The following is a 25,043-nucleotide window of genomic DNA, read 5'->3' as shown; positions in this document are numbered from 1 at the left end:
CCAGTTCAAATCAACACACCCCACAAATTCTACAAATGCAATTAGACTACTTATCCCTGGAAATCATCTTGGTTAGGACAATGTTGCAGCCTATTCATAAATATCACTCACTAACTTAGGTTGCCTACCGCTGGTCTAAAGTATACTAGATTGCACTAATTAGGCAATCAGTTGTGTTAGCTCCTCACAGAGACACCACTGCAGGTCTACCATAACCAAATATGCTCCAAATGGCTGCTATTAAACATCTCTTCCAGTGGTAGTGGGGAGAAGTGGGAGCAGCAAGTATCTCCCTCCCCTATCCAATGATGGATGCTGACATGTTTTCTATGTACAGGGTCTCCAGCTTCTAACTCTGCCAAAGAGATTGCCTGCCCTTGTGTTTAACTTTATACAAGGAGGTAATGATTTTGCCTGAATATACAATTGGCTGCCATTAGATCCAACTGTTCTTTCCATAAGAATCAGCCTTACCCCAGCTAGATGTTTACAAGCTCTGCATAAAACTTTGAGTTTCAGCCAGCCACAGATCTATTCTTTTGGTCTTTGTTTTCTTATTTCTTTTGATGCCAGTACTCTAGAGTTCACTAGATAGCTCAGATTACTCCCACCTAATGTTTGTTTAGTCTGTTTGAATTCCCTCTTTGGGTTAACACATATCCTTAAGTGAAAGGCTTCTGAACAGAATAAAGGATGTCACAGAGCAACATAAAAGCCACCAGACACATGTATGCAGCTGTGTTAAATAATGAAATAAAATTTAGGTATTTTTTTGTTAATCTCAAATTATTTAAATGGGTTACTGAACCTTCACCTGTGACACTGTGGTCTAGACTCCATTAGTTTCCTCAAGGAGGACCGAATCCAAAGCCCACTAAAGTCAACAGAAAAGCTGTTAGCTCTGTCCCACAAAGATACCACTACATATGGCTGCTCTTCAGATTAAGCACATACAGCAATCAAAGCAAGATCTATTAAGACCACTACCTTCAGTAAGAAATTGTGCAATAGGAGCTACTAAGTAAAAAGGGAATTTGACTAAGTTTTTTTCTGACAAGTCTGCTCTCCTCAAACACACTGCCATTTAGAGTGCCATAAGTGGGTATTATTCCTTACTACAGGTTAGACTGCTGGTGCTGTCTAGAGAAAGGTTGCCTGGAACTTCTCAAATGTAAAGTAACCAAAAGATATACCTTACGGGTTCACGGAGTACATAAAAACAATACACTAAGAGTTAAAAGATATAGCATTTATTTTAGAGTCTAGCCCGTCTACCATATTGTTTGAAAATAAAATGTATTTAAGTGATGGAAAGATGCCACTGCAAACAATTCCGTGGACACACCTTACATGGAGTAAGTACTCTTCATTTAATTCTCTTGTAAGATGAGAAAATGGAGGGGAGGAAAGAAGATGAAATCAATTCCCTTATTCAGCTATAAACAATGAACTACAGGATAAAACATTAATTGAAAGGAGAAATGAGACCGATGAACTGCTGGTCTTGGACTTTATTGTTTCAGGAATGAGTATACAAGCACAGCACACTGTCAGGTAAAAAAGGATAAAATAAGAGTTTCATTTGCTGATTTCATCTTTGCCAAAACTGGTAAGTAGATGGAGTACGGCAGCAGTCACATAAGCCTCTTAAATTTAAGAATTTTAAGGCAAAAATAGCATGTGCCCAGTATTTTTTTTTTTACCAGTTTATCCATTATCCCAGTTTACAATACTTCATTTGCCAAACCAAGCATAGTACTAGAACAAAATGAAACAGTCGTAGAAATTCACCATTAATGTTAATGGAGCATTTTTGTTAAAGAAAATGCCTGTTGTATGGCAATATTTTGAAGCATGGAGAACACAGGTCAAAAAAGCAGAATAGAGTTCGCCTTCCCTTTGTTTCAAGCTCTATCATTCAGCAAAGTTCAGAGTGGGATTAATTACTGTGACCTCAGGCAGTCACTACCAAAATTAAACTTATTTTTTTAAAATACTAAAATCAATTAAGCTGTAGTTTTGTTTTATCTGCCAACATGTTATCCCCCACCACCTTTTTTTGGCACATGCCCTCTGGAACCAAAGTGTCAATAGCTTGATGCTCCCAAAATATAACTTAAAAGTACACACACACAGACAGAATGAACATTAAGGGTGCTGGAAACATTACAGCCACAATGAATGCTGACTTTTCAAGTGTATTCAGGAGAAGTGCTGAAGTCTTAATTTACACAAAGGACAAATATAGAAAGTGAGAGTACAAGCTTTGTTACTACTGTCCACGATTCTGGAATGGGTGCATTGTCTTTCCAAGGCCCTTTTTTTTTTTTCCTGTGCTCACCTTAATCCCTTCTAAAATTTCAGTTGAAATGTTATAAGGGCACCAACTGCGATAGACTATGTTTAGTTCTAGTAGATAGGGATATAGTTCCTTTCACATAGGTTACCCCAATGCCATCAAATAGCGGCAACATCTTTCATACACTACCAATACTTCCTGTTTAAGCACATATTCAAATGCCAGTCTTAGGGTACAAGATAGTTCAGCTCTGTTTACTTGATTCCTCATTTTGGTGGTCATTTTTACTCAGCATTTATGGTAGATGCAAAAAATAAGTCAAAAGGTTTTTGAACTTTTTTTTTTTTTTAAACTTAAGTTTACAAAATACAATATACTGAAATATTTTTCCAATTGCGATTATCACAAATTATATACAAGCATCTGCACTGCTACTCAAGTATGACCCATTCACATGAGAACTGGGAAATACATCCTTGAGATTTATGTTGTACTGAAACACCTTAATAATAATAATGAAGTGCTTCAAACATCAGACTTCTACATGAATGCTGCTTGTACACCAGATTAATTTTTATTAGGCATACACACTAAGCAAACAGTGTGGTGAACTACGACAGGGTTGCAAAGAAACATCTTAATTCATTTCTTTCTGCTACCCCCACTACCAGCAAGCATGGTGGCCACCCGGATAAAGATGTTTAGTGTATCCATGTAGATACCCAGACACCTGAAAAACAAAAAGCCAGTTAGTGTTACAATCTTGCTTATAACCCTACTTATTACTAAAATTAGTTACTCAATGTCAGTTGATGACACGAGGAAAACATTTAAAAACCATGCTGAGGGCCTGAGAGCTTCCTTCACCTTTGTTTTTAAGATACTACATTGTGTATGCAAATCTGATTTTTCTGAAATGAATTATGGGATCAGTATAAGTAGAAACTTAGGATTCCAATTACGATATACACCTCTTATTTGTTTAAATCACATTCTGGAAACTGGAATACAATCAAATTTGTAAAACCATAGCTATGCACTGTAGTTTTTCATGGGACAATTACACCTGTAGTTTAAAAAAGAAACCATTTTGTTGGAACTAGCTGCCTTAAAACAATTGGGTTTCCGTTAAGTTCATGGGGATCAGGATTTGGAATGAAGTTTTGAACAAGTTTGGGTAGATCCTCACTTTTTTCCTCCCAAAATCTCTTTTCTGTTAGACTCATTTATTTACATACAAGTAAATACCGAACTTAGATCAAAAGAACAGAAATGCACCTGTCAAATTCAAAAATATAACCAAGTGCAAACTCAGAAGAAGAGTAACCAATTATCAGATTTGGCTTTTACTGAGGACTACCCCATCATCCTATATGACTAGGCAGACCACTAAGACTGTTACAGAAAGTTTCTCACCCTTTTCCCCCCCTCCCTTACGTCTGTTCTATCTAGCTGATTCATCAGTTCTTATTTAATTTGTTTCCCCTCCCTCTTTTAAATTCTCTTTGTCTCAGTTATCAGCTATTAGGATTCTCCAGAAGTGCATCTGCCCTACAAAAATTTATCACCTAGTAATTTATATTGTTAGGTTTTAAGGTGCTACAGGACTGCTTTTTTATATTCGCCACATTGTTCATAAAAAGCTTTCCTCATTTACAATGACAAAGGCTAGCTACTATATAACCTAAGAGATATTTCATAGCTTACAATACTACTAAAAATGCTCTGACTCAATTAACAATGTGAGATGGAAGTCTTTCAGCATGCACAAAAAGTTTCTACCAGCCACCCACAGAAACAGTTAAGAAAAAAATGTTGAAAGACTTAGAGGAGGCAGTTGTGGGGCGGGAGGGGAGAAGAGATGTTTTGGCATCATATATAGTACTTGGTCGTGCACTTGCAGTTTTAAAATAGGTATCTTTCAATAAATTTTTATCCTAATTTTCATATTGTATTTGGAAAAAAATGTGGCTATAATCTCTAGTGCATTTCTGTGTAAAATGAACTTTAATATCCCAAAGTGAATGTTTCTTTAAAATCAAGTTTATCTACTGTCCTACACATTTTACACATTACTGCATACCTTGACATCAGTTAAAACAGTCTACTAAAATTAGATCACTGCTGACACCAGGATAATACTTACGAGTTGATGGGGTCATATTTTGCTATTCCATACACTGATACTGGGTGTGTCTCTGCACGTTTGATAACTTTTTGTGTGTCATATAGAAGGAACATGCCAAACAGGATCAATCCACCATAAACTGCTACAGAATACATCCCTGCTCCAAATGCAGATGTAGGAGGCAGGAACATAGATCCTGCAATAAGTGTATACAAAATGTGTTAAAAGAAAGCCCCTGCTTGGAGTGTATGCACTATTACAGTCTTATTTGAGGAAGGCCATGTTCATTCACTATAAATCACGTAAGGAACATCCTGGAAGAGTGCTCATGTCTTTCATAGCGCTATTATATATATATATATATATATATATATGCATGCTGGTTATTTTCAAGGATTCTAGCATACTATAGTATGAGATGCAATGTTTATTTGCAATTAGAGAGCAATGTATGTTCTAGATTCTTTTAAACACTATTCAATGACTTGATTAGACAGTGCCATAACCCCTAAGTTTAAATGGGGAATACATGCAACCCTCACTTCAACATTGTGACTTTTGAGTGCTTAACTGTTCAGATTTAAGTTAAAATTTAAATAGTTACAAGGCTCAAAAGTTTCCTTAAAGTATCTTTTTCCTGGAGGGTAAAATAAATCCACCTATTTGTCATTTTCATATGAAACACTATGTCCAATCATTTCACAGAGCAAGTCTAGCAGGTATGTTACAAAAAATCAAAATATACAGAAAAACATTCAGTAGCTAATCTGAAATCACATTTAACTTGGTCATTCTAATTTTCACTACCAGAAGACACTAGTGCAGGTTTTTTCCCCTGGTGCTCTAGGACATAGAAACTAACCAGATGGATTTGTATCCTAAACTATTAAAAAAACAAAACAAAAACGAAAGCCATGCCATGATATCCATGCCTTAATATTCTGAGAGAATTTACAGAATGGTTTTAAAGAATGTTTTTGCTGGTTTAAAACAAGGAGATGTGGACACCTTACTGCCTAAGATAAGGTTGAAGGGTAACTTCAGTACATGCTCCCACATTCAGCACAAATACTTAAGTGGGACCATAAATCTAGCAGAGAAAAACATAACAATCCAATGGTTGGAAGCTCAAGATATAGACAAATTCAGATGGGAAATGAGGAGTAAATTCAACAGTGGGCTTGTCTATGCTTGTCCCCAACTTGGAAGGTGGCATGTTAATTAGGGCAACTGGGATATTACTAATGAAGTACTGCAGTGAATGTGCAGCACTTCATTAGGCTAATTCTCCCCCGTGGCAACTTTGAAGCATCAAACTTTGAAGGGCCAGCATGCGTGTAGCTGTGGGCACTTTCAAGTGCCTGCGCTACTTCGAAGTGCTCGTCAAGTAGTGCGGGCAATTTAAAGTGCCCGCAGCTACAGCATGCTGGCACTTTGAAGTTTGACACTTCATTAGCCTAATTCTCCCCTGCAGCAACTTTGAAGTGCTGCACATTCACCACAGCACTTCATTAGTAGTCTCCCGGTTGCCCTAACATGCCCCTTTCGAAGTTGGGGGTAAGTGTAGACCCAGCCAATGAGAGTTAGCTATTGGAACAATTTACCAAAGAAAGGGTCCACCACCAACAATTTTCAACCAAGATAGGATTTTTTTTTTTTTTTGGGAAAGATGTGCTCTAGGAATTATTTTGAGAAAGTGCTATGGCCTCTGCTATTAAACAGGTCAGAGTAGATCAGATTCTAAAGCCCAAGCTCCTATACTACTATCTAGCCAGGTACTTCAGAGTATAACTCTCTCAGTCAGGGCCAGTCTCACTCAGTTAGTGATACTGTATAATTAGGTCAGCTCAGTTTCAGACACTTAGAAGTCAAACATCAAAACAGTATTTTGTTTACCAATTGAGGAAGCAAGAACAAGACCCAGGCCGACTCCTAGCGGTCCACCCATGTTCAGAAATTTTTCACTTGGTGCACACATGGCCACTGTTGAGAGACCTCCTACAATTCCTGCTGTGTACCAGGCAGCTCTGATCAGCAGGGGACCACCCAATAAGGTCAATGGAGCCACGACTGCACCCATGACACCTAAGTGAACAAAAAGAAAAGCAAATTTAGAAATTTATGGCCAATGCTGCACATATTGAATAGCTGAAGACCTATCCCAGAGGGTTTCTTAGCCTCATCACTGAGTCAATTGACCAAAGGCTTTACTGATTTACAATCTGTTCAGTCTTACTGACACTGAATACAGTGTCCAAAACTTGGAGGAAATGCGCTACCATTTATTTAATTATCAAAGACAATTCAGAAAAAATTAGTAGTCTTTATGCTGGCTGATGACTATGACAAGGACCTATTCTAACTCAACAAATGTATTTTGAGTTGAAAAATGTTTCAGACCACATAGGCAGCTTATAGGTTACACCTTCATATGAAGTATAGGGGGTAGCTGTGTTAGTCTCGATCTGTAAAAGCAACGAGGGGTCCTGTGGCAACTTATAGCCTAACAGAAATGTATGAGCATAAGCTTTTATGGGCAAAGACCCACTTCATCAGATACAGGTTCTGTTAGTCTATAAGGTGCTAGAGGACCCCTCGTTGCTCTTTCATATGAAGCAGGACTTGTAGCTGTATTCTGAAAAAAAAGGAAGAATTACTTACATTAGAAACAGCTACTCAATCAAGTCACATGCTTCAGGGCATAAAAACAAATACATCAGAAAGGAATCCCTCCTACTAAATACAGCAGTGTGTACAGTAAGTATTTGGCCTACGTCTACCAAACAGCTTTACATTTGGCTGTATAAATCAAGTCTTAAGAGGGTAAGCAATACAGTAGGTCCCATACAAGCCAGTAAACACAGTAGCTATGCATATGCAATATCACAATATTAGTATTTCTGAACTCCACAGAAACAATTACCAACTCCATGTTACTGTTTCTAATGTAAACTGCTTTGAAAATAAGCAGTAGTGCCATTTGAACTAACACTTTCAGTGATACACTGCCATTCAATATCAGAGATATGGAACCCCTACCACATGATCTAGACCTTAGGGCTCCCCTCCCCAAAAGCCAGCCTGTGATGGTGTGGGAGATGGCGAAGCCCAAGCCCTGCAAACTGGATCAGACAAGCCAGAGTCAGATCTGGCCCACAGGTTCTGCTGGGGGAGGGTGACCTGGGAGAATAGAAGGTGCTGCCTGCAGAGAGACCTCCACGCCACATCAGACCTGTAGACAATCTGCTGCACATTGACTTATACAATTTGATTTAAAGGGGGTGTTCCTGAGGCAGTCAGTAGAAGTATGATACTTCTATAAAGCCATGCTACTGCAAAGAAATCATTCGGTTGATAGAAGAGACAGTTAGAAGTAATTTTATGTGTAAAGTGTGTTTATTGTACTCTAAGCTGAATGTGCATGCTCACTGCATAAAAAAAGCTGTTCTTTAAAGTGACACCTATTTGACTAATCACACTTCCATCTAGTGTTATTAAAGAGTAAACTTTCACGCTCAGTCGTCTATCATTTAAACTCTCAAATAGCCAGCATTTTAATTGTAAGTACATTTTAGTTACCTTCTCCACAATGTACAGTATTGTGAAAATACATACAAATGAAGACAGCAAATGCAGTATACATTTACAGTGTAAAATACTATTGTTGAACACAATACTGTGCAGAGATTTTTGTTTCTCAATATCTAATCTTGTTTTTCTTTAGTGTTAGGCATTGCTAGGTATACCTCTCTAGTACCCAGAATATTTGAGTATCTGGCAACCTCCCAGTCCCACCAGATATGAAAGTTTACTGTAACTCATAAGACTGCTATATAAGATTCAAGGAGAATGTATTTCTATTTTTTTAGTTTGTTAGAGTGTACTTTTTATACTGTCAGTTCCACTGTTTTGTAGAAGGAATAAAGGCCTCCCTGGATCCTCAAGAAGATGCTTTACCTGTATTAACAACCTTGACAATGAAATCAAAGGCAGTAAGAAATACAGAAACAGTGTAGTCAAGATAAAGGTGCAAGTCTGAGCACATCTGGTCTTCTGAATGGTGTTGTCAATGGGCCCCAAGAGAAATAATCAATAGGCAGCAGAACATTCCTTCTGAGGTCATTCTTTTAAAGTTTGCAAAAATATGTTTAAAAGCACTTGTATAAAAAATTCTTTATGAAGTGTCTCAACTTTAAAAGAAAAAGAGTCCCTTCACTGAACATAGGAACCACTTTGCTTACTCAATGGCTAATGCTGCATCTAAAGTAATTTTTAGTATCATTGAAACATGTCTGTTTTCTTTTTCCTCTGAATAATGTGATTAAGTTTTGAAATGCAAAAAAAAAAAAAAAGCCAAACACACACAATCAGATGCTCTTTTGAAGGCAGCCTTGTGACCAGTCATGAACACATCCAATGTAAAACACTACCTGCATCGTACCACTAACCAGTCAGTAATTTCTATGTTCCTACTGAGCTACAGAACTGAAGCTCAGTAAATTCAAAAGGTCAAGCACGGGATGGATGGAGGAAATCACATTAAGTTTTGACACTGACCTTTGGAGGAGCTCTGGTTAGGGATGTTAAAAGGTTAAATGGCACAGGCTAGAGCAGCCATGGGTGGTCTGGGGTGGGTGGGGGGAAGGGGGCACTTCAGCTGTGCCAGAGTAGCCTTGTCCACAGCAGTTCTGGCTTTTACAAATGTGAGCATGTCTGAGAAATAGTTAAATTGTTCTCTCAAATACTTCTGATTTCAGTCATGTTTAAGCAGTTGAGTGCTGCACAGTGCACTTGGGACAAAAGTCATCTCTAGAACTGATCCACTAGTCCCAGCCAACATAAGAAAAGCATTTAAAGAGTACTCGATAAACAGTCACAAGGAAGATGTTATAAATAAGAATGAAAGGATCTAAAAACAAAGTTGTGGCCCCATTCAAAAGCAATAGTAATTTTGTTAAGTTAAAAGTTTCGGGAGACTTTTAGGCTTATCTTTAGTATAAGCCAAGACATAGTTGATATTAAGTAGCTGAGATACTGTCACATGGAAAATGAAATGCACCAACCTGCATGAAGCATCCAGGCAAGATGTTTAGCACCAGGATTACCTTCATAGGATATTGATCTAACCAGCATCCCAGCACCAATCATAGCTGCAAAAGTTGCACCTATTGCCTGTAATAGAGTATTATCATATAAGAATTCAAGAGCACATATGTAAAACCTGCTCTACTATACCTCCAAAATCCTGTTTATATTAATTTCTTTACTATATTAAAAGTCAGTAGTACTCATATGCACAATCATCTCTAGTCAAGAGCAGAAGGCTGCACACAGCTGAATACAAACACAATTAATGCAGAATTATACAACTAAGTTTCACAAAGTAGCCCAAATCCAGCAATCTTTACTTTAACAAGACCAGTGAAAACAACTTTTTTTAACCCAGGAAGTCATAGGAAGTGGACAAGCTGAGTGCCATAACAATTGGTGTAGTGTTTAAAAACTGCCTAGTACAAGTTAAGCCAGGTAAACAAAAATACCACACAAACCACAAAACAAGACATACATGGATGCAGCTGACTGGATAATTCTAAAAGCATTCCTTGATAGATTACTGTATCACCACTTGGGATGTTTTGTTTATTTTAACTATTTAAGCATTGCTGCTTGTTCCTTGTATATGCCTTCCCCTCAAACATCATCCAAATTCCATCTGTCTCTGCTCCTGTTTGTTTCCAGCAGTAGGTCTTGCTCAGCCTAGCTCATTCCTGCATGATCAGGAGTCTGAGGCCTAACAGCTATAATTTAAAACTAAATTTTCAGATAGTCATATATTTACAAGTGTGCTTCTTTATAGGGAGGAACAAGCAGGAAATAGGCATGCACAGGATTCCTAAGAGGTGGCTGGGCATTCACAGAACATATGCAGATACAAATAGGTAAATTTACAAGTCTGTTCTCATATTCATAGTTATTAATGTTGCTAGTCAATTTATGAGAAGGCAAGCTAGGCATTATTTTGGCTACAGCAAGTTCTATGACCTGCCTGTGAATAGTTAGTTATTGGCCACTGGTAGGTTTATGCACTCTTGGATGACAATGTGATCGCATATGTTTAGGTGATAAGACAGTTTCATACCAGAAGCCACAGCTGCAGGATTCTCCCCCCCCCCACAACTATAATTAATTGTTCAGCCTTACCAACTGAAGCAGCTTTTACATAATCAGACTGTTTTACCACATTAACTAGCACACCCGTAAAGTTTAGATATATTCACATGTCAAGAGCTTAAACAAAAAACAACTTCATGTTTACATTTAAATAGGTATATTTAATCAGAATTCTTATGTTCTTCATAAGGCCACTTTTACTGGGACTAGATAATTAGCAATGGCACCCTCTACTGTACATAATATGCTTCTAGCGATATTTCTGAATGGAAGTGTTTAAACCACATTCAGCACTTCATGGAGTAAAATTAGTTTCTCATTTCTTTTGTCAATTTCTGTATCGTAAAATTAGCTACAGCTAAGCTCAGCATGTTGAAGACAGAACTGAGCGCTTTTTTTAAGTTCTCTTTATAGTAATTTACTACTACTAAATGTTAGCATGAAGTGGTTCCAAGTTACTTTAAAATAGCTATTCTTTATTTTCAGCTTTTACTACTTTATGCTGTCAAACCACATAACCATGAGACACTTACCTTGTTCATACCAATTTAAATCTGAGGCTATTTCAGTTAGTTGGGGGTAACTAACTTCTGCAGCCAGGAAAATGTTGTTATTTTTCCCAGTACTAAATATCTACAGGATATGTTGCATTAGGAGCTAATAAGGTGAATACTGTTTGCAAGAACTCCTTACAACTTTGTTTCAGCAAGGAGACATCTGCTTATGCTGGAGGAAAAAACAGCTAAAATTTGATTCTACAATGGCTACTATCCAAACCCTTCTCCATAAATCCAGATACCTAAAAGGGGAGCCAGTTGTATGAATACCTAAATTTCGTATCAGTTAGTTTAAACAGGATTTACCTCTACAAGAGTGCTTCAGCATATTCCTGCCAAGTTTGTGAGAGAGTATACCACACTAAAGTCTGATTTCAGTTTTACTGGGGGTCTATGGTACAGCTGGCTAGAAAATAATTTCCGTTTGTGAAAATTAGAGTATTCCCAACATTTTTATCCTCGATCAGGGCCAAAAGTGAAGAGACACTCATTTTCTCAGTACTGAAATCCCAACACAGTTTCGGAAACATTTGGACATGGTATGCGCTCCACAGATACTTGCCAGCGTATCAAGAATCTGACCATTTCCACCAGTGCAAATCCAGGGCTAACCACCACCAATTTGTTCATCGTGTCAGTTTCACAACTACCAGGATCCCTGGTGGATTAGAGAAAAATAGGGTGCCTGGAAATGACAGTTTCCAAATTTCAACACTCCTGGCACAGTTCGGATTTCTAACTGCACCTTCAGCCTGTCAGTGTTCTGCTGGAAGGTCACTGAAGCCAAACCACTTCCTCGAAGTATTTCAATTTTGATTAATCCTTAACAAAAAATGGTTTCCTTAGCATTTTTGCAGACACTTATTTAGCTAAATTTCTGAGACACTTAAGAACAGGAGATTCATCTGACCCAGTTGAGCTCTCAGTGCTGTCAGGTAGCAAATACCGGTCATTAATAATCTGGTCTTTTGTACTAGAACAGGAGTAGTCAATTTTATTTTTGTCAAGATTCAGACTTCTTGGAAAAGGTGTAACCAAAGTCCAGACTCCAAAGAAAAATTGAAGCACAAGAATGGTAAGTAAACAAAAAGATTTTGGGTGTCTATTCAAAGGGGTATAATGGGTCTGGATTTGACCTGCAGTCTGCCTATAGATGACCCTTGCACTAGAGCATGTAGGAGGAAGTTTCCTGTTCTACCCATCTCCCAAAATACCATTGACCAGAAGTTGGTAGGCACCATATTCAAAGAATCACATAACTCTGTACCATTGGTGACCACCCCAGGTGACTGGGGAAGCTTCAAGACAACTAGACACACCCATAAAATTTCACCTCTTCAGTTCCAAATTTTACTTCAAAGCATGGTTGTCTTAATGCTAGTTTTCCAGCGATTAAAGAAAGACCATAAAAACCTTACCAGCCACGAACCCCTCATCATGAGGCTCATGAGTGCAGGAGATCTGCTGACTGCTACAGCAGACAATGCTGTCAAACCAACACTTCCTGCAAAGTACATGTAGGTAGAGCGGATTCGGTCTTTCACATACTGAGGCCAAATACTGAAAGAAATGAAAATAATTGTTATATTTGTTTCCCCCCCGCACCATGCTTTATTGATCTCATTATTTACTCTTCATTCTGATGTGAAAGTATAAATATTTACAAAAAAAGAGATCCATCTTGCAGTGGCATGCACCACTTAGTTTAAACACTTATCATGCAATTTTATGCTTTAGATTTTAATTTGTTAGCTTCCCTTACACCACCATACCAAAAATTATGTTGTTTCCACGGAACTATGGTAGTTAAGTATGGGATGACATTCTCCAACAAATAAAGCTAGTTTATAAAAGACCAGTTTCACATTTCTGTGGGCATTCCTTTCATCCATATTTCCATAGAGTAAGAGGCTCACAGTACCAACAACATTTAAAAGGCAACAGGGTATTTTAAAATCTGAAAGGAAAAACCTAAAATGTAGTAAAAACTGTAAGACATTTCAACAGTCAAATTGCTAAGTCATGACAACAATGAGTACTTCATTATCATGATGACATACAGGCTTTGCTGAGAGATAAGCAATAACCTAGAAACTTAACCTTATATGAACAGCTTCTTTACTACTATGCTTCAAGTAGAGATTCTATAAAGACTGACTTTCCACCCATTACGGATATTTAGTAATCATTATGCACGTTTTCTGTCCCATTCCATCTTACAAAGTTACTATTTCCTCCACAAGCCTGCAGACAACCTGAAAACATCTCAGCAGTGCAAACTTTCCCCATTCAACTTTCACACATTAAGGTATCTGAATGTTAATAGAGAAAGCTGCCAATTAGATTATAAATACCGGCACAATATGATGCCAAAATGAAATGTCACTTGCAACATGAATACCTGTCGCTTGCAGTACCACTTCTTCCCTGTCTTCTTCCATTTTGAACCTAAGACGTTTATCACAAAATTGCAATATTGTCTTATAATAAAGCCCATATATTGATAGTTTTTTTTAACATTTTACTAATTGCTGAAAGACTTCATCAGCCAGGCTGGTCCACCTCCACTGCTGACATGGAAGAGAATTTTTTATGCTTATGATAGATGTTTTCTAACTTAGTGTTTGCAAGAGACAGGTAGAGGAAGAACAGTTATGACCTGACTACAACATTCAAATTTTCTTGAATTCACCAAGAGCTGTAAAACGCTATTTTTGCTTTCTGAACAGGGTCTCAAAAGGAAACCCTAGACAGTATGGATTTATCTAGCCCTTCCATTGAAATTAGACCTTCTACCTACATTAAAACTTTTGACACTTCCCAGACAAGAATACAGATACATACCATTTGAGAAGGAGCAGGGGAGCAAAAATATGGGAAGTTAGTAGTATTTGCAAGATCATAAGTGGGATATTTATAGCACTCAGCCAAACAGAATTTACAACAAAGCTTTAACATTTGTTTTCAGATTTATATATAAATAATAAATCACTGCTTTTTTTTGTGCCGATACTGAGTACCGGCACCTCTGCATCTCCAGCCATGTAGAAGTATGTGCAATCAGAAGACGACTAGATGGGCAAGTACGGCATGCAAGAGTATCAAATAACGTAGCCTTGATTTGAAATAAGCAGCTTGATAATTTACTCACACAGCTTTTTCAATAGCTCCAATCTCATTGGACATTCCCATTCCATAATAACACAGAGCCCCAAGACCAACAGCAGCCCCTCCAGCGACAATCCATCTTCCCATCTGGTCAACTGCACAACAGAAAAAAAAGCTGTACTCCTGTAAGTGTTTTTCCCTCAGAGTGAGTTTAATTATGTACATAACTAACACAAGGAAATAATCAAAGATTTATAAAAACTGAATGGTGAAAGGAATAGAGACTTTACCTCTTAGTCTATCGATCATTTACCATGCTACTTGTTTCTCTTCCATATAAAACCAAGTATAGAAAGGAATAGATTCCCTCTGAACATTGAATTCTCCTGTACAGCTACATGACAGCTTCAAACTACATCTAGCTAGCAGTGTGTTTTAAGAAATAAATGTTTCATATTGTAGGTTTCTCTAATTATAATAGGAAGCAGCCATTTCTAAGGCTATGCAGCGAGTGGAATAACACAAAAGAATGAAAAAAAGAAAAGTGTTAGCGATGTGTGCCTATCATCTAGTTTACTTTAATTTAAAAAAAGGGGAAAGAAGAAAGTCAGGCCTTTCAGCTCTCTTATGCCTCAACCTTCACCAATGTTTACTTCTAAACCTGCTCTCTCATTAAGATTACTGAATTTTTAATCCATCAGAAAGACCTGAAATTGAAAGTTACTGACATGGATGCAAAGGATAACTAATAAAGGTAAGCAGCAGCAATTGTTGGTCTCTCCTGTTGCATGATTTGTTTTTATTGAAAACTTTGACAGAAAGTTTTTCATGAAAAAGAAGATTTGATATAAACAGCACCAGGGTTCACAGTGTACTGACTAGATGTGCCGATCAACAGTAACCCCCTAGATGTCTACCTGGCAACTCCCTAGTTAGAAAAGCAGAATTTTGAACATTATGAATATCTGCAGTCAGCACATTTGACATTCAAGTTGTGTACATTATAACACGAGATTAAAATCAGTGATATATGCTTCTTGCTAACTACAAAAACTGAAAAATTGATTTCAGACCCTCTTGGGACCAGGCCAGTCTCAAACCAGGCAATTTGCCAGATCAGGTCAGAGCAACAGTGGCCCCTCTGCTGCTGCTGGCTGTGGAGATACATTGTGGTGGCTGCAGAGTGGCCGACACTGACTATGTAGGAACCGGAGGGGTACTTGACAGCAGGAGGGAGGCAGGGAGATGACAAGACAGAGTAGCTAGGAGCACAGCCAGTCCCCACAGTGTCTTAGCAGCTACCCTGACTCTTACCCTGCGCACCCTAACTCAGTGCCCACTTGGCTAATACTGGCCCCTCTGCTGCCACTGGCTGCAGGGCTCCACTCCTGGCCCAAGTTGTGGGACTCCACAGCCATCCTGTGTCTTCCCCTAAGCATCCCCCTGTCCCAGCTCCTCTTCTCTCCTTAAGCTTGAGCACAGCAAATGAGCTATTTGCAGCACTCTGGAAGATTTGGGAGGGAGGGGAGAAATTGCTGAGTACAGAGTCTGGATTTTCCCCCATGAGTGCTCCAGCCCAGAAGCACCTACAGGGATACCGCACCACAGATGCTGCTGGACGATGGAAATCTGGACTACAGTAGAGTCTGTGTTCCTGTGCAACTCCCTACAAGGGAAATTGTGTGTTACTCAAGGGAGTCAGGAAACAGACCAGTGCAGCAATGCTGGACACTTTACTGTCTCCTGTGAGCAGCATGGAGCAGAAGCCTGACTCCCAGCTGCTGACAGGAAACCGATTGGTATTTCTGTGCTGGTGAGTCTCCCAGCCCCTCAGCAGTGGCAGCCAAGAGTCAGGCCACCAACCCTGACAAGAAAATGTGAAGCCATTCTTGTCAGGGCAACAGCTTAACCCACGCCACTCCTGATGGGAGCAGGGAAACCTCTCCCATCAGTGACCGTGAAAGTCAGGCGGCTGCTACTAAGAGGAGCAGTTCCCCATCTCCTGTCAGGCTCTCACTGCCACGAACAGGGAAACTGACCAGCACAACAGCAGCTAGTCAGTTTCCCTGCTCCTGTGAGTGGTGGGGAGCTGGTGCCTGGCTGCCTACTACTCACAGTAGTCATGAAACTACCAGCACTGCTGCACTGGTCAGTTTCCTGGCTCCCCTAAATGATGGGTAGCCTGGAGCCAGGCACCAGCTCCCTGCCACCCAGAGCCATGTTAACCCGAGATCTGCACAACTTGAGTGTGCGTATCTGGGGGTTCTATTGTATAGGAGGTCCAAACTGCACTACAAACTGGTACAAATTATGGTGATTTCAACTAAACTGTTTGTTTATACTAGGGCTCAGTTTGGCCCAATTCTCTTCAGTTACCTGAGGTGATTGTTTAAAATCCTGCCTAAGAAGCAAAGTATATTTGGAAATTATACATGCACAAAGTAGCCGACCAGCTAAAGAGCAGACCCTGGAACTAGAACATAGTTCATCTTCATACTTTCTGCTCTTTCTCCAAGCCCACACTAAAACTAGATCATGAGATGTTAGCTCTGTCAGATTCATTCTTTGAACTTAAAGCAAAAAGTTTGTGACTTTCAAGTACCCATCTATAAAATAAAGGTAATAGCTTCAGTGAGGTTGCAAGGAGATAGAAATATGAATCCAATACACAGAAATAGCTCTCTGCTTCTTAAAAATGTATTCCACTTCTTAAGTTACCTGGTGCATGAACGATTAAAGCAGGGTCTCTTCATAAATTGCTATGTATTTTACAATGGTTATCACCATTCACAACTCAAACAAAAATTGCTCCATGTTGCAGAGAAATAAAGAAACCCATTTTAAGACATTTCATTTAAAAAGCATTACTGTCTGAAAGTATCAGTTGAGTAAATCATAATGATCCAGGATTTTAAAGTGATTCCTTTTAATCCTTCTCAATACTTGAGCAGAATAGGTACTTACTTTTAAATGCAGTTTCCATTGCTGGCTCAAAGGCAGCTTCTTTAATTTCTTGGCCAGTTCTTCCACGACGCACACCCATTCTTGCTTTGGATGCATACCCCTGTTACGATCAGAGAGAAAGAAAAGAATTAAATAGGTACGAGAACAAGATTTAAATAATACAAGCAGTTGCTGTACCATAATGGCAAAATGCATTTCAGTGAATAACATAAAACATCTAACAAGTAAACTGCAGTATTTTGTAGCATAAGTATAAAAAGGAGTTCATATTACCAATCCCTTCAAATTTGGGTTTCAATAGTCTCTTGAACCAATTTTGCAATATTTCAACACTGACTATAGAAAGTTATAAAAGTACTGGCAGAATAGACAGCATGGCTGAGTCTACACTATGATTTTTCGAAAGAAGCTCTTCCAGAAGAGATTGTCTGAAAAAAAAAAAAAAACAAACACACAAAAAAGCTGATCAAGACATCAATCCGCTCTTTCAATGGAGTGTCCACGCAGCCCCGTTCAAACGAACGGGGCAGACCAAAACAAAATCTGTCACCTTGGAGGTCTGATCTTTTGAAAAGAAAGAAAAGGGCCCATGGAGTATTTACACACGCTCCCCTCCCCCCGCAAAAGAGGCTGTTGAAGGAAGGCACTCCTTCTGTCTGAAGTCGAAAGAATGCAGTTCTTCCAGAAACCCTCTTCCACTCCTGGATCAGGAAGAGTGCATTTTGTACTTAGAGGCTCTGAGTGCTCATTCAAAAAAAGGGCCAGACTTTCCAAAAGAACTTGCTAGCATAGAGACAGCCCATGATTTTATTTTGCGTGGAAAAAGCGGAAGTGCCCTCCCATCTGCCCAGAAGACAGTCAATGCACGCTTTTTTGGGGAGGTTTTGCATAATAAAGCTAAATATTTGCTGACAATTTGGTTGTGAACAGGCCAAACTGGAAAGCATGGATACTGAAGTCACACTAAGCATTTTTGGAAAAAGCAGTTATAGCAAAACTCCAACTTTCATCATATTGCACCATTTGAGTAATGACAAGTATCAGAGAGAGAGAGCTGTGTAAGCCTGTGTCTTTGAGAACAATAAGAAGTCCTGTGGCACCTTATAGACTAACAGATATTTTGGAGCATAAGCTTTCATGGGCAAAGACCCCCTTCATCAGACATTAGTCTGTTAGTCTATAAGGTGCCACAGGACTTCTTGTTGCCCTTGAATAACGAAGCTCTGCTCTGAAGGATAAGAGTAGAATTCAGATCCATAAATTCAGATTTTTATGGCAGATAAAAATCTAAGAGACAAGATTTAAGATTAATACCAAAAAATCTGAAATAAAAGTAAATCAAAATTGTTTATGATTTCTATGATTTTTTCTCACTGTGCAAAAGAGACCCCTGGAAATCTGAAGCCACTGCACTCTCACTGTTTTGTTTATTAATCTGCACCTACACACACTCTCAATTACTGGCTGCAAGTACCTTGGAAATATTCTGAAGGAGTATTTCAAGACACTTGGAAAATATAAGACAAGAAGAGAGAGTCATGCTGACCTTAGAAACTTAACTATAGCTGACAGCAAAACAGCTATATATCTTTTTAAAGCAATTTAAAATGTAGTACAGAAGAAGATGTACTGTTGTGCACCATCTACAAAAAAAACCAAATTGCACAAATAAGAGTCTAATTAGAATTCAGGTTGAAATGTGCTAGGATAAATATCATGGAGACAAAAAACACTAGGCACAGAGCAAACAGACAAATTTTCCTCAACCCATTTTTTTTAAAACTAGGTTTGCAAACTTTTTTTTTGGGGCGGGTGGGGAGAAGAAGGGAGGAGGACAGGAGGAGTTATACTCCTGTTGTAACTTGCCTGGTGACAATGCTACTACAGATGTACGAATTTTAAAATTGAGTTGACTTTAAATTTTATTCAGACAATAGCAGTAAATATGCCCAATTTCTGCCTAAACTACTGTTTCCAAGTGCAGTAGAAACCATGAGATGGGTGATATAACCTTTTGCTGTAGCAACTTCTGTTGTTCTAATGAACAATATCACCTCACTATTGTGTCTCTAATATCTAGTATTTACTTGGGGTTCATCCTGCTTTGAGCAGTGGGATAGACAAGATCTCCTGTGACTTCCAATTCTAATCTGCTATTAGCTTAAGCTCAACCCTGTAAGTTTCCAGGGGCAGAATGAATGAAACTGATAAATTGGTTCAAGTTTCTCCAAGGGATCAATGACTGGGAGATTGGGGGGGGTGGGGGGTGGAAAAAACACAAAACCTTTCACAGACAACATTAACAGAGCATTTCCCAAATTAATTTGGCCACGGTGAACACTTTTGGGTGTGTGTGTTCTTTTGTACATAAATAGAAAAGAAAATATTGTTCAAAAAAAAAAAAAAAAGAACTGTCCTTCCTCAAAGCTTTAAAAAAAGGCAGAACAAATAGGCATACAATATATTTTTAAAATGTGTTTTTATAAATTTGTTATTTTTACAGAAAACTCCTGCCAAATAAAAAGTAATTTTTTTTTTTAAAAACAGGAAGAGTTTTGACTACAAGTGTTAATATTAGGAATGATGCTAGAGAGGTGTATCCTCATATCAGGCGCAGCAGTGTATGAATTCTCGGAACACAACTTGTGCCAAAACAAACCAAATCGACTGTTTTGCAGGAGTCACATAACTATACTATTATGAATGAGGTATAAATAGTAATATACCTAAAATCTAAATACTACTCAAATACCTTAGTATTTTTGATACACAATTTTATATTTAATATTTTAGAAGGAAAAGTATTGCTAGCATCAGAGTTTTTTCACGGAACACCTATTCACATAATATATTCTGTGGAACAGTTGGGGAAAACACTGTATTAACATACGAGATCAGAGAGTGGTTAGCCATGGCTTGAGTATGTCATTGGTGAACTATCTGCTATGATCATTCATATTCAAGTCAGACCAAGGGTTCATTTAGTCCAGTATTTTGTCTTTCAGAGGTCAGTGCAGGTGCCCCAAAGAGAATGAGCAAAACAGATAATCATCAAGCAACCCATCCCTTGTGACCAATTCCCAGATTCTGGCAAACAGGGAAGGAATCATCTTTGCCCATTCTGACCTATCCTCCATGAACTTATCTAGGGCTATAGATATACTACAACAGAAAGTCAACTGAAGCCATGCAATTCCAGCAACCTGAATAACATTTAGAGTTGACGAACTTTAAGTTGAATTACCCCAGGTTCTACACCGCAGGGGGTTAAAGCATGAACCTCTCCTGCCGACTCCCCTTACTCTTCTCACACAAGATAAAAAGAACAGTCTCAATGGGAGAGTGATCTACAGTCAATTTGGCAGATCTTAACTTGAACCGCTAAATCGACCACATGTGGATCATCTCAGTGTTGATCTGTGCTGCAGCCTAGCTTTTTTTTTTTTTTTTTTAAATTTAAAAAAAAAACAAAAACAAACACAAAAACAAAAAAAAACCCCACACACTCTGTTATAGTCCTGGCCTTCACAACAGCCTACAGCAAAGGCTTCCCTGGGTTGACTGTGCACCTTGTGAAAATTTTTGTTTTAAAGTTGCTGCCTATTAATTTAATTTGCTGACCCCTTGTTCTTTTATGAAGCAAATAGCACTTATCTTTTTTTACACCAGTCATAATTTTACATTATGTTGCCCCACTAGTTGCTTGTTTTTCAAGTGGAAAAGTCCCAGTCCTCACACTCCAGCCTCATATAGAACCTGTTTCATATTCCTCACCATGTTTGTTGCCCTTTTCTGAACCTATTCCAATTTCAATATATCTTTTTGAGATGGGATGACCACATCTGCAGGGAGTAGTCAACATGTGGGCATACCATGAATTTATATAGAGGCAATAAGATCTTTTTTTCTCTCTCTCTCTCTTTTTTTTTTTTTTTTTTTTAAAAGTAATTCCCGCTTTTGTTAACTTTGATTGCCATTGCATATTGAATAGATGTTTTCAGAGAACTATCCACTATGACTCCAGGATCTCTTTCTTGAGTAGCAACAGCTAATCTAGTCTCCATAATTCTACAGGTACAGCTAGGATTATGTTTTCCAGTGTGCATTATTTTGCATTTATCAACATAAAATTTCATTTGGCATTTTGTTGCCCGGTCACCCAGTTGTTAAAGATTCTTCTGTAGCACACAGAACATGTTCATCACCAGAACGAGAGAGAATACATTTACTAATGAAAGAGGACCAAGCCATATCAGAGAATCACAGTTTGATATTACACATAGCTTAAATGAGCATGTATAAACTCATGAAAGGCTTAGTGTACCCAAAAAAGTCTAAATGCATAACAAGAGCAAAACTCAAATACTGTTGCAATACAATATTCTGCATAAAAAAAAAAAAGTTCTGTGCTTTCCTAAAGATGAGAAGGGAACAACTGAGAACCTGAAGATAACGTTGAGTTTCTGACTGTCATCTGCAGCAGCAAGAAGGAACTGAATGACTGAGGAAACTGTGCTCTTTTATCAGTCTTTGAATTGCATAAGGAGAGAAGCTATGGACAACACAAGGACTGACTACATCTTCAGTGACTATTTCTGTTCAAGAACTTTGAGCATAGATGCTGAAGATGCACAAAACATTTAAATGGGAATCTGTAAAGACAATGTAAGAAATACCACTCCATTCTAGCCTCCTAAGCTGAGACTTCCAACAAGCAAATCCCACTTAGAGTACAATACTTTTTGCTAACTTTACAATAGGTTGATGCCTCAATAAGTAGAAGCAATGTTGCCCCATTAAGATGGGCCTTCCATTTCAATTACCCCACTTAGTTTTGTCTGCCCCAAAATGCATCTTTTAACAAAGCAGGGAAATTGCCACAATAGTCCAATTTGAGACCTTTTGAACAAGCTATTCTTATTAAATTGAACAAAAAACCTGCTCTCTTACCTGGTTAGGTTGCAAGAACCACTGATTTGCTTTTATGCTGGAATTCCTCAAAGCTGGGGAAACCCGTGTCAGTGCAGGACGGAGACTCCGGCATGGCAGCGTCCGCAGACACACTAATCTTGCTGCCAACATGGTTGCTGCTATTGATCCCCTAAGGTGTATTCCTGTAATTGCATGAGAAGAGATTCTTACGCATTTGGTCACTTTAATTATTTAATTCATTTATTTGCCAGTTACATAATAACAAATTGTATTATTTAGTATAAAAAGAGATCTGAGCCACCTTATGAGTTTAACAGCATATTTCTTCGGTTAGAAAGTCAAGGATTTAATTCCCCATGTCAGAATTTTGATTAGTATCCCAGGATCAACAAAACAGGGAAGATTCCTTTTCCTCTAAGCTATCTGAGCAATCTCTGATGTGCTTGTAACTAACAGCAGCCAAAATGATGGTTTGAGACCACAGGGCAATTAACTTCTGGTGTTAAGACATAAATTTATCTCCTACCAAATACTCAACCCATCCTAAATTCTGAAAATAGAATGAAATACCTGCTAATACTAAAAAAATATTACCCAAGTGCCTTAAATTGATGTACAGTAAAACCCCAACCACCATTTAAAATATTTTAAAAACACTTATTTTAACCTTGTACAATTAACTAGCTTCATTTTAGTACTCTACCAAGGTCACTAATTAACATACCTCTATATTACAGGCTTAGTTTTATTTGCTGTAGACAACCTACTGCACATACTACTAGTATAGGTTGGAACTCTAATCTGAAGCTTTCTCATACAGAAAGATCTGTAATAATCCAGTATTATTTTAGTGAGCCAGATGACTTGTTAGCATGGCTGTGGCCAAGTTTCCCATGGTTCCATAAACTTTTACAGCCACCAGTCCTGGCACTCAGTGTTCTGTGCTACTGTTTAACAGTAATTTACCCCTAAATGTCTTCTTAGAGCTCAGTAAGCTGTGGAAGTGTTGATAATGTGCTAGGCAATATTGACCTACCCCTGGTCTAGCAGATTCTCTTGCTTAGCATCATTCAGATCATGAGAGTATCAGATGAAAGGTTCAACCTGTACTAGCAGAACTGCCAACTTATTTTTACTCTAGGACTATGACTTTTGTACATGAAATAGTTCAGTTTTGTTTACGTTACTTTATATTTTTCATAGCTACCACTTTGCTTTGATTTGTATATAGTGTGAAAAGGATGCATAGTACAATTTTAATCCTTATTTCAGTATCCTAAACAAATTTTCTTTGCATTTATGCACATTAGAAGTACAGCTATTTGTTAGAATTCAGCTGATTTTTATTTTAGAGCAAGAACTTTGGTACAAACAAAGAAATGTTGTTTATACAAAGCCTCCAACACTACCATGAGTAAATATCAGAAGGAGAAAGTAAAGCAGATGTTCAAAGAAAAATAAACAAACAAACAAACACTTGTTCACTTTTAAAGAGGGCTTTTCCAGAAGTCAGGAGAGAATCTTTGAGTTAAAATTTTCAGAATTTACAAGATTTGGGACAGAACAAAATGCCTTTATTTTCAAAGGAGACTTGTACTTAAAGGTCTAACATATTAAAACCTTGAGCAGAAATTAAGCAGGCTGTCAACAGAAAGCAATAAATTCCAGTAACATCTCAGATAATATTTTATGAAAGAACAAGAGCCAAGAAAACAGTTTGGTCATCACTGTGTGTGACTCCCCAGAGGGCACAACTGCTAAACCATACCTCTTTACACAGAAGCCTTGACTGTGTATCTTATATTGTAACAGGCTCAATCAAATTTATAGACTGAGTCAAAACTCCTTGATTCTAGGTCCAAACTGCAGCCAACATGTAACAAGCAATTCACAACCTTTTAGTCTTTCAATCTATTCATTTCCCATACAGGCATAAAAAAACCCCAACAAAGCCTATCAACACGTTCTTTGTAACTTACATGATACTATGTATTAAATAACTAACGAAAACGAAAACTTAACGCATGTAAGGGTTAGACGTTTACTGTGAGATGACAAACAGAATGCCACTGACAGCCCACTGAGAAAACAGCACAATATTGGGATACATTTTGGTCGAACGAGTCTCTTTAAGAAGGAAAATACAAACTACAACTAAAAATAGGAGCCTTCAATCTTGCTCATTCACACTGACAATTATCCAAAATAACATAATCAAGAAAGCGGCTGGCCTATTTTAGGGGCAACGCTGAAATGACGAGGACTGCAATCCCCTAACCCTATTCGGAGCACGCAATGAATGCGTGTTTGGGGCAGGGCAGTAAAACTAAGGTCCAAGGAAAATGCGTGTGAATTACTGTTCCATAGCTGGGCACTGGGTCTCACGCCACTCTCATTCCTACCCAACCGGCTCCGGCCTGCTCTCGCCAGAGTTCTCTGCCTCCCTAGGGCCATGCCCGGGCAGTCCCCCGTACCCAGCAACAAGAGACATGGTCAGCGCCCCCCCCCCGCGGTTCGCAGGCAGCTCCGGCCCCAACCGCGCGCTCCCCGGGAGAAGGTGCTAGGAGAGCGGGCCCCGAGACCTCTCACCTGCCCAGACTGCGCACCCCTAACGGACGCGCGAGCACAAATTATGCGGTACGAGCGGAAAGTCACGTGCGACGACATCCGGCGCAAAGCGGAGTGGCTTGTTCTGCTCACGTGGTCTAAAAAGGAGCGAGTGTCGTTGGCTGAGCCTCTCTCCGCAGCCATATTCGATTTGGGCAGCTAAGTTATCTCCCGGCCATACTCAAGAAGGGCAGAGAAGCCATCTTTAATTTGGCCATGGACGCTTCTGGAACACATCTTGCCTGCGCAAGAGGGAACGGCGGAAGGGATGTGACGT

General features: G+C 38.7%; 1 protein-coding gene across 1 annotated transcript; it reads right to left on the bottom strand.

The window, feature by feature from the left end:
- Window positions 1-1,234: 1,234 nt before the first annotated feature.
- GHITM (growth hormone inducible transmembrane protein) lies at window positions 1,235-24,903 on the bottom strand. Its single transcript, XM_075000095.1, has 9 exons — window positions 24,749-24,903; window positions 22,178-22,341; window positions 17,228-17,327; window positions 14,307-14,418; window positions 12,574-12,715; window positions 9,491-9,599; window positions 6,324-6,512; window positions 4,446-4,623; window positions 1,235-3,029 (listed from the first exon to the last, which is right to left on the bottom strand). The coding sequence occupies exons 2-9, from the start codon at window positions 22,307-22,309 to the stop codon at window positions 2,942-2,944; spliced, it is 1,050 nt and encodes a 349-aa protein (XP_074856196.1). The 5' UTR covers window positions 22,310-22,341; window positions 24,749-24,903; the 3' UTR covers window positions 1,235-2,941.
- Between the last annotated feature and the right edge of the window lie 140 nt (window positions 24,904-25,043).

This window comes from Carettochelys insculpta, chromosome 7, assembly GCF_033958435.1.
Source record: "Carettochelys insculpta isolate YL-2023 chromosome 7, ASM3395843v1, whole genome shotgun sequence".
NCBI classification, from domain to species: Eukaryota; Metazoa; Chordata; order Testudines; family Carettochelyidae; genus Carettochelys; species Carettochelys insculpta.
The sequence above is the reverse complement of the archived record's forward strand: the minus strand, read 5'-3'. Positions and strand labels throughout refer to the sequence as shown.